The sequence below is a fragment of the Calonectris borealis genome, chromosome 11 (genome assembly GCF_964195595.1).
Source record: "Calonectris borealis chromosome 11, bCalBor7.hap1.2, whole genome shotgun sequence".
Classification (NCBI taxonomy): Eukaryota; Metazoa; Chordata; class Aves; order Procellariiformes; family Procellariidae; genus Calonectris; species Calonectris borealis.
The window spans coordinates 23,464,929-23,476,871 of record NC_134322.1 but is presented as its reverse complement, the minus strand read 5'-3'; the positions used below and the strand labels follow the sequence as shown (position 1 = coordinate 23,476,871).

Genomic DNA, 11,943 nt, shown 5'->3' with positions numbered 1-11,943 from the left:
AAAAGGAAAAACAGAAATTACTTGTATTAAACAAGGGTTCCGTATTCCTCAACGGCAGAGGACACAGAGTCTGGAGTAGGATGGGTTTGAGGTCAAAAGTTGGACGAAACCATCGTTGCGTGGCCAAGAGGACTTTTGATGGCCCAGCTCTGACCACAGGTGGAGGAGAGGTTGCACAGGTGACACTGTGCAAACAGGCAGCAACTCTCCGTCACCGTTTAGGTGGCCAAGTCAAGGGATACGTCATGCTCCCATTGAGGCGTGATGAGGTCACCGAGGAGTTACCTTGCGTCAGCACGTACGGAAGCATTTCATACCAACGCATTAAATCATCAGACAGGACCGATCTGAACTTTCCAGAGGAACACTGCCAAGGCTGCTCAGTGAGACCTCAAAGACCAAATTTTTGGTTGCTATCACTTTTATTTGGCAAATACAGGGTTTTTTTTTTTTTATTATTCTTTCAGGGGCAGTTGGTTTTTTGGTGCCCAGCTTCAGGAATAAATCTGCAGAAGTCAGTGGGATTATTTTTGAGAAGGCGTTATCGTGTAGGTCAGCCGCAACGGGCACTAACCCAAGGAGCAACGCCTGTTGGCCGAATGCAAACACAGAGCCCATCGAGGGAGGGCACGGCCCCAGGACCATGAACCCTTCATCAGAGCGAGGATTTAGGTTCGTGTCCAGCAAACTCAAGATGAGAAAGCTGGGGGTCTCCACAGCCTGGTTTATAGGAACAGCATCAGTTCTTCCGTCAAGTTTTCGCTTACAAAGAATTAGGGGTTTTTGCGTAATAAATTCTTATCGATGATATAGCAAAAAAATGTCAATCAGCCAAATTTCTTTCCTAAAAAGCTTGATAATGTTCCTTTAATCAAAGTTCATTAACAAATCTAGTTCAAATGTGTAGTTCTTTTGGACTATCTCAATCCTCCCTCATAAACTCAATAATAATAACAGTAATAATAATAATAAAAAAATCAAATTATTTAAAAAGTCCACCCTTCAGCTAATTGCATCTCGCCAGATCCCGGCGTATTTCATCCGAGGGGGGTTGGCAGCACTGTAAGAGTTATCTCTCTTGGCAGAAAAGAAAGGTACCCAACAAAATTCACTGTGACACTGCTTTGCTGCTCTTCACCGCCAGGTTAACGAGGACAATGGCGCAGTCACTGGAAGCTGCACTACAAAGATATTAGGAGCACAAAAAAAGGAGAGTCCCTAAAGCCAGCAGGAAAAAATGTTGGTTATCACAGAAGCATCCATAGCACTGGTTGGCACTGCTGGCACGGAGAAAATAACCGAAAGGATGATGCAAAAAGAAAGCAAAGCACAGTTTTGCAGAGCTGCTTATACATAATCCAGAGATTTTTCATTAAAATCCCCATTGGGTATTGCAAGTGTGACTCGGACAGGCCCTCAGACAGGTAAAAGCAAGGGAGATCCATTTGAGGTTAAGTGCAAAGAGTGCAAAGAGCCTTAAATAAAAAAAAAAGCACGCTTCAGATAATTTCCTACCATTAATTACACCTGCCTGATGGATGGTAGCAGCAGCAGACGGGACCTCAGAAACCAAGAATGGGTCTTTTAAAAAATTATATACAAATATTAAGTGTGCACACTTGGATGTGTGTGAAGTTATTCTCAGCTAATCTACCGTAATTTTATCAAAAGCTCCACGTCCGTGGGCAGTGAGGCATTCAGATCAGGCTAATTAACGCCAGCAAGGTTTGCTAGAAAAAACAAACTAAACCTAAAACATATGCTGTCTCTGGTCGTCTGCTTTTCTCTATCGAGATAGGGTAATTTTAGTGATTCTTTAATAATTCGCAAATGCCTTCTGCCAGAGGTGCAAAGCATCAGTTTGGGGCTTTTCTGCATTATTTCAGGGAGCAGGAGGGACCAGCAGCATCCAGTAGCAGATGTGTCGTGCCGCACCAGCTTGCCCCACCATCCAGACACCGGCCAAGTCTTCTGCTCAGATCCACCTCTTCTACAGCCACCCGCTTTGTGGTGCTTTGGCAAGACGGATGGGATTTTGGAGAAGGACAATTGAACGGGAGATGGGCATGAGGTCTCGGCAGCAAAAGCATGATGAAAACATTGCTACGGATCTCACCTTGCTAAGTGTTGCACCACCTGGTCAGAAGTCATGCTAGGACATGATGGCTGCCTCTCCAAAGAGGGCAGAGGCAGCTGAACGTGAGCGGTCCCAGCTCTGCCATTACTTGTAGGGCAAGCTTTCCCGACAGATAAGGTATACCTCAATATGGGAATTAGATTTCGGTAATCTTCTCCCACTAGTTCTGCCTATATAATGGTGACTTTCTCACGACTTTTTCCCAATTTAGGCTGAAGATGCACATAGAAATTCAGGGTATAAATTATCTGAGGATTGTCGGGAAGTTTAAGACAAACCTTATCCAGCTTTTTGAGAGGTTTTGAGGGTTTTTTCCTTTCTTTTCGACTCAAAAACAAAGTTTACAAAGCACAAAGCCATTTGAAAGCAGGCCAATGGACACCAGATAGATAAAACAGCAGCAGCGTGTGCCAGAAAAGGTTTAGAAACTCAGCCATCACCGTGTTACGTTTGGTACGGAAAGAGAAGGCGATGCAAAAGTTAGTGTCCCAGAATTGTCTGAAAATGTCCTGGACTCTATTTTATACCTATATATTGATATATATAGATATAGATATAAGCCATTTAATGCCACAAAGTCAAGACTGAAAAGCAGAGAGCTAGCTAGTGGGGAGAGGAGCACGGCAGGCATGGTCGATCACCAGAGACACAAAAAGCGAAGCAGGGCTTGAAATTAGCTCTTACTTCCTGAGACTGAAGATATTCTTTATCTCCTTGACCAGCTCACTTTAGTTCAGCCTGGGCTTTATGCAAGATGAAAAGGCGATGCTAGGAAAATGCAAATACAGATTTCCAAAGCCAACTCTTTCGAGTGGCGTTTCTCCCAATGCCAAACGCCTTTGCCATCTACCTCTTGGCGTTTCGAAACGCCACCGTCCGTAGATGCTGCCTTGATGTGCCAGATAGACCCAGCTTCATGAGAAACATCTTTTCTCTTACACCACATCTGGGTGGGTCGAGAGGAAGAGCCTCTGAAAGCTGATTTTTGCCTCCTGCTCTCCTTGAGATGCTATTATTCGCCCCAAACAGGAAAATTATTCTTTCCGCTTGTACGGTTTCCTTATCTATGTTCCTTGTCCCAAGCTCCTTGGCTCTCCTTGATGCACACCTTTCCGACTAAAAAAAAAATTCATGGGGCGGCTCTGTGCTTAATTTTAACTCAGCTGACATTTTCCCTGCTGAGGTTCTAATTTCATCATGAATTTCAAGCCCTCTTGTGCCCAGAAATTAATAGTAATAGCTTGTACCCGTCTTTCCAAAATTGCTTTATGCAGAGAAATGGTCTAAAAGCACAGCCAGATATTGCCTGCCACAGCATGATGATGCACCATTACTTTCCTTTAATTTAATGCCCCCGTGTTCGGCATGAGGTGGTTCTGGATGACTGCGAAGCAATGAATTTTGCTAGAGAAGAGACACGCTCGCTTGCAGCTTAAAGGGTGAACAGCTTGAAGAATTATAGGGAAGAATTATTGCCTCTTTTTGTTTCCAGATGTAACTAACAGTCCAAGAATTCCTAGCAAAAATAATTTGCCTTATTTGCTGAATAATTTTTATGTCTCTGTTTGAATCACTCAGGTTTTCCTATGCATGCATCCTACAAAAAGGAAAAGTTAAAGCAGCAGTAAAGTGAAAATTTTTTCTTACGATGTGTTAAAATCCAAACTTACCTTTAAATGTAACTTTTGCATACCAAAAATCTACATGCTATTTTAATGAGTTTTTTAATAGATTAATAGCTCCTAATAAGTCAGGCTACTTAAAACACGGTAGTAATATATTAGACCTAAATTGCTGGTGAAAAACAGGTGCCAGCATTAGGAGATCAGCACACGTACCAGTCTTCTTCTCCACGTATCGTTTTCCAGCCTCCCTAAAAGCAACCATCGCCCTGAAAAACGCCCGCAGGACTGCCCAGCGGAAGAGGGCCACCGGGTCGATCCCGATCATCCCGCAGATAAAGGCGTTTTTGCTGCTTCGCAGGAGAGCTACAATGTCCGGGCGCATATGATCTGTGTTTTTCTCACGGAAATCCTAGGGAAGGAGAAAAAGGAGGCAGAGAAAAGAGGAAAATAAACAATATGTACAAAATACACCGGGTAAGATCTGCCAGGCTATCCCTGGGACAGCACAACTATTGAATTCTGCTTCTATCATTTTTTCTGCCCCCATATTAGACACCTCTTTATGTTCAGAAAATAAATGTTTTATCCCAAAGCACCGCTCTCTGAAGCATCTCGAAGCTGATGCTGAAGTTTGTCACAGGTAATTATTGCATCAGAAACAGATCTGCAATCGTAAATCCCGAGGCTGTTTCTCACACAGGCTCACTTGCCCACCAGAATTGCTTCTGCTAATAACGGGCGTGAATATAAATAGGGTCAACTTTGAAATCATTTTCATGATTTCATGGGATTTTAAAAAGTACCTGCAGCAGTGAGATGCTGAGACCTAAGCTCATGTAACCTGTATTTAAAAAATGGCTAACGGTGAAAAAAACATTGGGTTTTCTACACAAACCAAGCCCAGAAAGGCTACCAAATACGCAATTTCAACACATCGCTGGGATGTAGCATTAACCTCAGCGCGCGTCCCTAATTCTTCCCCAAAACGCAGACACGTGGAGCTTGCAACGTGGAGAACAGGAAGACACAATCCCCACCACCTTCTCATTTCAGCCAAGCTTTTCACCAAACACTTCTCTCCTGACCCTCCTGTCTCTTCTCTAGCCAAGTCCTCTTCCAAACATCTCTGTGGAGCCTTTGGGGCTCTCCTTCCCCATCACAGCTAGATGATTTAAACGAAAACAACTGCCGGGGAACAGCTGGGTGACAGACCTTCACTCCATACTTCACTTTGCCCGCGTAGTGTTTGATGATGAAAGCTGGCTCCATGACCGCTGGAAATTCAATGTAGGAGTTCCCTTCGTGTTGACGCTTAAACTTGTCCAGCAGCGTCTGGTTTGTGGCTTGAGGAAAACTGAGTGGAAAGAATTAAAAAGAAGATAGCCGTAAACCCAATGAAAAAGCTTTTACTCTTCTTTCGTGACCACAAATAGGAAAATAGAGAGATTCTGAGCTTCCACTTCTGTGCCTGCAGGCACTAAGCAAACACTATTGTGTATGTTCGCATGTGGTTATACACAAATACAAGGTATATCTGGTGTTTGAAGAGCTCTTAACTGATTTAGTAACGGTCTGAAATCAGTTATAAATGCACAAATAGGTGTATTTTTATTGTGGCATACTGTACGCCTACAAAAATTACTCAAGGTAGCTGCGTTTACCTGAAACCCCACGTTTCTGTCATTGGTTTTGAGGCTGACTGCTCCTACGTCTAGGAAATATTGAGCTGTTTTACCCACAAATCTAACTTCAATTTCAGGAGTTACTTGAGTGATCCTGGCATAGGAAGAAAAAGGACAGAGCTTGAGCAGAGCCTCTTGGTAAGAGTAAGCCAATCCTCCATCCTCAAACTTCATGTAAATCTGCAACTTGGGGGTATATTTCACAACTTTACCTATTTAAGCTGTTTTAGCCTGGTACAGTATCACTGGGACAGCATCACTGCCGTGTGTCTGGTCAACGAGACAAGAAACGGAGAAGAAACCTGCAAGCAAATGGTGGGAGGAGGGCTCGCGCCCTGGACCGGAGCCACACGGTTCTGAGGCGACACCAGCAAATCCGCCTGGCCCTTCCCCGCCCTTCACACGGAGAAAACTGGCACGTGCATCCGACGGGAGATCCCTTTCGCTCAGAAGTTTGCACCCAAAGGCAGCCCCAGAAGCCGCACGCTCATCTGATAACTTCTACTGAGACAAGCTGGATGGATATAACCAAGGATGCAAGTCTCAGCTGCATCCCTGGTGCCCATGAAACCCTATGGAGGTGCAGCCCCTATATACCAGTTCACTCTGGCTTTATATTTAAAAGCACATCGATAAATCCACCTTGTATCTCAATAACAGCACCCACTCACCCTGCTTTAACTCATGCACTGGGATTCTCCCTTCTCTCAGCTCAGCTTTAAGCACCTTCACCTCGTTACACCACAAGAGACAGGGAGAGAAATGAGAAGCAAAGCCAAGGAAACCTTTGTCTTTCCCTTTAACGGAAGAAATTCTTGAAACAGAATTTTAATTATTATTTGTTAAGGCTTTCCGCTCAGCTTGCTGATTCTTCACTGTTTGCGTTACCACCTCGGAAACAAAACTAGAGACAAAAGATAAATCAGCCCAGCGAGCTATCAGCATCCTTCTGGGAAGGATCGCTGCAGGTAAGACTTAAGGATAAACACTTTTTAAGTGAAAAAACAAATACCGTTAGCAAAACCAACAGTTTCCTACTCACTTGCTTTCCTCATCCAGCAGATGGAGCAGGCCCGTCGGCTTCTTACTGATCAGGTTGATGCAGCCGGAGTTGTCTATGTAGTCGATGTTGTGCCAGCTAATTCCTTCCGCTCTATATTCCTCCTAAAAAAAACCCCAGAGATATGATAATGATATTGGGTGCAAGCAAAAAAAAATGGTGAAATTCAAAGGGTTTCGTGGAAACTGGTGTACCATTTACCAAAATGAACACCTCTTCTGCTGATACGCCACCGATATTTTTTTCGGCGCGGAAGAAAATGATAAAGAACCATGTGAACAGCCCAAACCACAGGGAACCGCACAGCATTTTACAACTTCAGGTGCACCAGCCTTCTGCTCAGACGTAGGTTAGCTATACGGCAGACCACGCCTACCGAGGATGCACGGCGCGCTACGCAGCATTGCTTCCCGCTTTCCTTTTCCTGGCTTGCTCTTAAAGCATTATACGATGTATTTGCATCCACTAATATTTAGTATTTAGCTGCTAGAAGAAAATGGTGGTACTACATATTCATTTAATTACGCGCAAAAAGCAATATAACTCCCTTTCCTGCTTCACTGGGCTCTACTCTTCTGTATTTCACAATATTAATGACTGGTGCTACCAGGGCTACCAAAGAGACCTCCGGCTAGCAGAAATCACCGCTGCAAGACCAGTAAAAGTGAGGATCTGCCCCCAAATTCACGCTGAGGGAAAGAAAGCTATTTATTTTCCACCAAAATAACTCCAACCCTTGCTCTTTTATAAAGATTATCTCCTCCAAGATAGATTTTCAACTGGATTACTTCGAGAAGTCTTCTGCAGAAATTATTTTAGGGCATCTGGAAGAAAGTAGAGTTTAAAAATCGTAATTTTTACCATATGCTTTTAAGACTTGTGACTCACTCTCGAAACAGCGATATTGGAAGTGCACCTTACTGCATGTGTTGGAAAAAGTCCTACCAGCCCAAGCTGCATTTCTACTTCTCTATCGTAAGACATTTTGATGGCAGAATTGAAGAAAAGAAGGAAAAAAATCCTCAAAATTGCATTAATATGATGCACCTTTATAACAATCCAATTAATTTTTATTGCTGCTCCTGCTTTTATTTTTAATATGAGCAAAAAATGTTAAAAAAAGTATGTTCTTCCAATGTATCCTCATCCAAAATTAACAAGAATTCTACATATACTATTTTTCAGAATTAAAGACCACAAGTGCTTTGAGACACCTCACAAGGAAATTTTTCCTAAAAAAACTACAAGATCCTGAATTCAGGATTTGAGACATCATATACCTTTACACCATACTGAATGCATATGTGAGCGGGCGTGGAAGGAGTTTTTAATGGCCTTAAAGCCTTTCGGGTTCAAAACATAACACATCCCGTTGGCAAAAACAATCCTGAAAATAAGGAAACTCTGCAGCATGAATTTTATTTTTTCTTTTAATTTTTTTTTCTTTTTTCTTAGGTTCGGTGCTGGTTTTGGCTGCGATAGAGTTAATTCTCTTCACAGTAGCCTCTATGGGGCTGTGTTTTGGATTTGTGCTGGAAACAGTGTGGATAACAGAGGGATGTTTCGTCACTGCTGAGCAGGGCTCACACACAGTCAAGGCCTTTTCTGCTCCTCACCCCACCCCACCAGCGAGCAGGCTGGGGGGGCACAAGGAGCTGGGAGGGGACACGGCTGGGACAGCTGACCCCAACTGACCAAAGGGACATTCCGTACCATATGACGTCATGCTCAGCATATAGAGCTGGGGAAGAAGAAGGAAGGGGGGGACGTTCGGAGTGATGGCGTTTGTCTTCCCAAGTCACCGTTACGCGTGATGGAGCCCTGCTGTCCTGGGGATGGCTGAGCACCTGCCTGCCGATGGGAAGTGGTGAATGGATTCCTTGTCTTGCTTTGCTTGCGTGCGCAGCTTTTGCTCTGCCTATTAACCTGTCTTTATCTCAACCCACCAGTTTTCTCACTTTTACCCTTCCCGTCCCCTCCCCCATCCCACCGGGGGGGGGTGTGAGCGAGCGGCTGGGTGGGGCTGAGCTGCCGGCTGGGGTTAAACCACGACAGTTCTTTTTGGTGCCCAACGTGGGGCACGAAGGGTTCGAGATAACGACAGGTTTGGTTGGAATGTGCTAGATCGAATTTATAGCTGTTATTGCTGTTTAGGTACTAACTGGCAGCTCCTGTGCTTGCCTGCCTCACTGTTCGTTACAGACTGGTGCTCGTTAGTGGCTGCTTCTTGCTCTCGCTGCTCGCTGCGCTGCTGATCGCCTCACTGTGCCTGGGAACGTTCTGGTAACAGCGATGGGGATGCGCCCGGGCTGGCAGAGGGCCAGGGCATTGCTGCTGGGTCTGTGCTGCTGCGCTGGGCAGGCTGAACTCGTCTGAACTCGAGCCGAAGGGACTGGGACCTGTGGATGAGTCCACGTGGGAGCAGGACACCCCGAGGCGTCTGTGGCCGTGGATAAGCCCACGCCAGAGCAGGTACATCTCAAAGTGTCCGTGGCCGTGCTTACGTCTGTGCCGCAGCAGGTATACCTCTGAGGGGATCGTGGCCCAAGGATAAGTCCACGCTGGAGAAGATACACCTCGAAGTGTCTGTGGCTGTGGATAAGTCCATGCTGCAGCAGGTACACCTTGAAGCGTCAGCGGCTGTACGTGAGGTCATGCTGGAGCACCTCAAAGCGAGTGGCCATGGCTAAGCCCATGACAGAGCAGGTACACCCCTGGAGGGACTGCAGCTATGGGTGAGGCCATGTTGGAGCAGGTTTACTTCCGAAGGGACTGTGGCTGTGGGTAAGGCCATGCTGGAGCAGGTCTATCTCTGAAGGCATTGTGGCCCATGGACAAGGCCACGCTGGAGCAAGTGCACCTCAAAGCGACTGTGGTTGTGGGTAAGTCTATGCCGCAGCAGGTACGGCCCTGGAGAGACTGTGGCTCACAGGTAAGGCTCCACTTGGAGCAGGTACACCCTAAGGGACTGCAGTCGTGGATACGTCCAAGCCGGAGCAGAAGCAAGGGGAGGAGTTCATTGCGATGTTAAACCCGATGGTCTGGTCCAAAAGGACCAGGGTGGAGATTGTAAAGGAAATACCTTTAAATTGTTGTAACCCATGATTTGAGTTGCATGTTATAGGAATTACTATAGCAGGAACCACCCAAACCATCGGAGGACAAGCCTTACAAGAAGCAGCGCAAGCGCAGCAGTGACCCGACCTGAGCCGGCTTTGGTGCCCAATAACTCCACGCAACACACCACCTCTGCTGACCTGAGTGACCACCATAAGAGAAGGAGCCCAAAGTCATGGACTAAACAAAGTCAATGGACATTTTGTGGACGTTTGTGGACATTTTACAGGGGTGCTCCATAGACTAAGGGAATGGTATCTGTGTATTATATCAAAGGATGGGAAAGGAGGTGGTGGTTAATGAGGATGTATTGGATAGTGTGGGACCTGAGCATGAAGTAAATGGTATAGAATAAGGGATGGAGAACTAAGCCCCACCCAGCCGCTCGCTCACTCCCTGCCCAGTGGGATGGGGGAGAGAATGGGAAGAGCAAAAGTGAGAAAACCCGTGGGCTGAGATAAAGACAGTTTAATAGGCAAAGCAAAAGCCGCGCATGCAAGCAAAGCACAACAAGGAATTCATTCACCACTTCCCACCGGCAGGCGGGTGTTCAGCCATCACCAGAAAAGCAGGGCTCCATCACGCGTAACGGTGACTTGGGAAGACAAACACCATCACTCCAAACGTCCCCCCCTTCTTCTTCCCCAGCTCTATATGCTGAGCATGACGTCATAGGGTACGGAATATCCCTTGGTCAGTTGGGGTCAGCTGTCCCAGCCATGTTCCCTCCCAGCTTCTTGTGCACCCCCAGCCTGCTCGCTGGTGAGAAGCAGAAAAAGCCTTGACTGTGTGTGAGCACTGCTCAGCAACAACGAAAACATCCCTGGGTTATCAACACTGTTTCCAGCACAAATCCAAACCACAGCCCCATACAGGCTACTGTGAAGAAAATTAACGCTATCCCAGCCAAAACCAGCACAGGTTCCTGCAGAGCATCCAGGACACAGCAGGCACGCAGAGTAACATTCACAAGTCCCTGCTAAACTATAGGCGTTTGAAAATCACGTATTTGACTAAGATTCATTGCATTTTCAGTGCAAGTCAGGTAAAAAGCTTCCATACGGCAATCCAGCCAACTGCAGAAGACTGCATATTTCTTGAGCAAGCGTGAGCTTCTCCTGAGTGATTTAAAAGAGAGAGAAGGCAATGTGTGCAGCAGTAATGGGAGTCAGCATCATTTATCAACTGCCTGCTTCTGACAGCTGCTTAATCAGATGCAGGGTCCATTAGGCCCAGCTTCACCCACTCAGGACTGGTCCTGAGCACCCGGAGAGCAATAAACCTTGTCCTGATGTTAAAAGAGAGCCTTATTTTAGCGGTGATGGGTGGCTGGTGCATGTTACTTGGCTTACCTATTTGTATCGTGACTCTTTTTTGAACTACTCGTATGGGGGCCTTACACATATATTTTTTCCCCCAAAAAACCAAAATTATATAGAGTTTTAAGTTTGCATATATCTAAACCAGGCACACCCCATCACTCTGCTCTAGAAGCTCGCTAGATATCCATAGCTCCACATGGGATGTTCGGCAGCTGCACAGAGAATGTTGCTGTGAAACTCTTACGACCACACTGAAAATTTCTACTACTCCTAAGATCGGTGCAAAATAACTAATTAGCAATGCCAGGTGTCGTTTTTTTTTAAATATACTCCAGTAAATGACCATAAAAGACCTCCGAGTTCAAGGTCTCTACTTCTTTAGGCTCATCTTCAGCTCTGCAACAGACAGCGCATGACCTGAGGTTGGTCATCACATACCTTCTGGCCTCAGTTTCTTCAGCTGCAGGATTTTGGCTAATTTTCCCTCCTCTGCTCTTCTTTTTCCTCCAGGCTGGGTCAGAAACACTCACTCCCAGGCTGTGCAGTTGTTGTCCACATCTGTCCATCCATTGCTCCCTCCCTTCCATCCCCAATGCAACCTCTGGCTGCGTTGGCCAAATACGAAGAGGGACTGAAGTCCTCAACTAATAACATTTTCCATAATAACTCAGATATATGGTCTCATTTCAAGACAGACGCGTACGCAGCAGCAGGAACTATGCCAGAGCAATTGCTCCAAAGCTTAAGTGGAAAAAAAATTCCACTTATTTCTTTTTTCCTAGCATTTTTCCAGTTACCGGTTTGGTTGCCTTCACAATCACAGCCCAGGAGAAACAATTATGGCTTTGTGATACAATTCCTTGGGTGTTTGCTAGTCTGCAGAACACCGTGCAAATTGTCCACATAAAGACAGAAGAGCTTTAGGGTAAAATCATTGTTTTCCATATGTATACGTTAAACTTACTCAATTAAGTTTCAGTTATTAATCTTCTATATGATT

At 45.5% G+C, this 11,943-nt stretch overlaps 1 protein-coding gene across 1 annotated transcript in view; it reads right to left on the bottom strand.

The window, feature by feature from the left end:
* Nucleotides 1–11,943, bottom strand: part of MYO9A (myosin IXA) — a 190,647-nt gene that overhangs the window by 46,157 nt on the left and 132,547 nt on the right. Inside the window, exons 12-14 of the mRNA XM_075160600.1 lie at nucleotides 6,487–6,608; nucleotides 4,975–5,116; nucleotides 3,976–4,171 (exon numbers count right to left, since the gene is read on the bottom strand). Of these exons, the coding sequence (XP_075016701.1) occupies nucleotides 3,976–4,171; nucleotides 4,975–5,116; nucleotides 6,487–6,608 (460 nt within the window). The remainder of the gene's footprint in view (nucleotides 1–3,975; nucleotides 4,172–4,974; nucleotides 5,117–6,486; nucleotides 6,609–11,943) is intronic.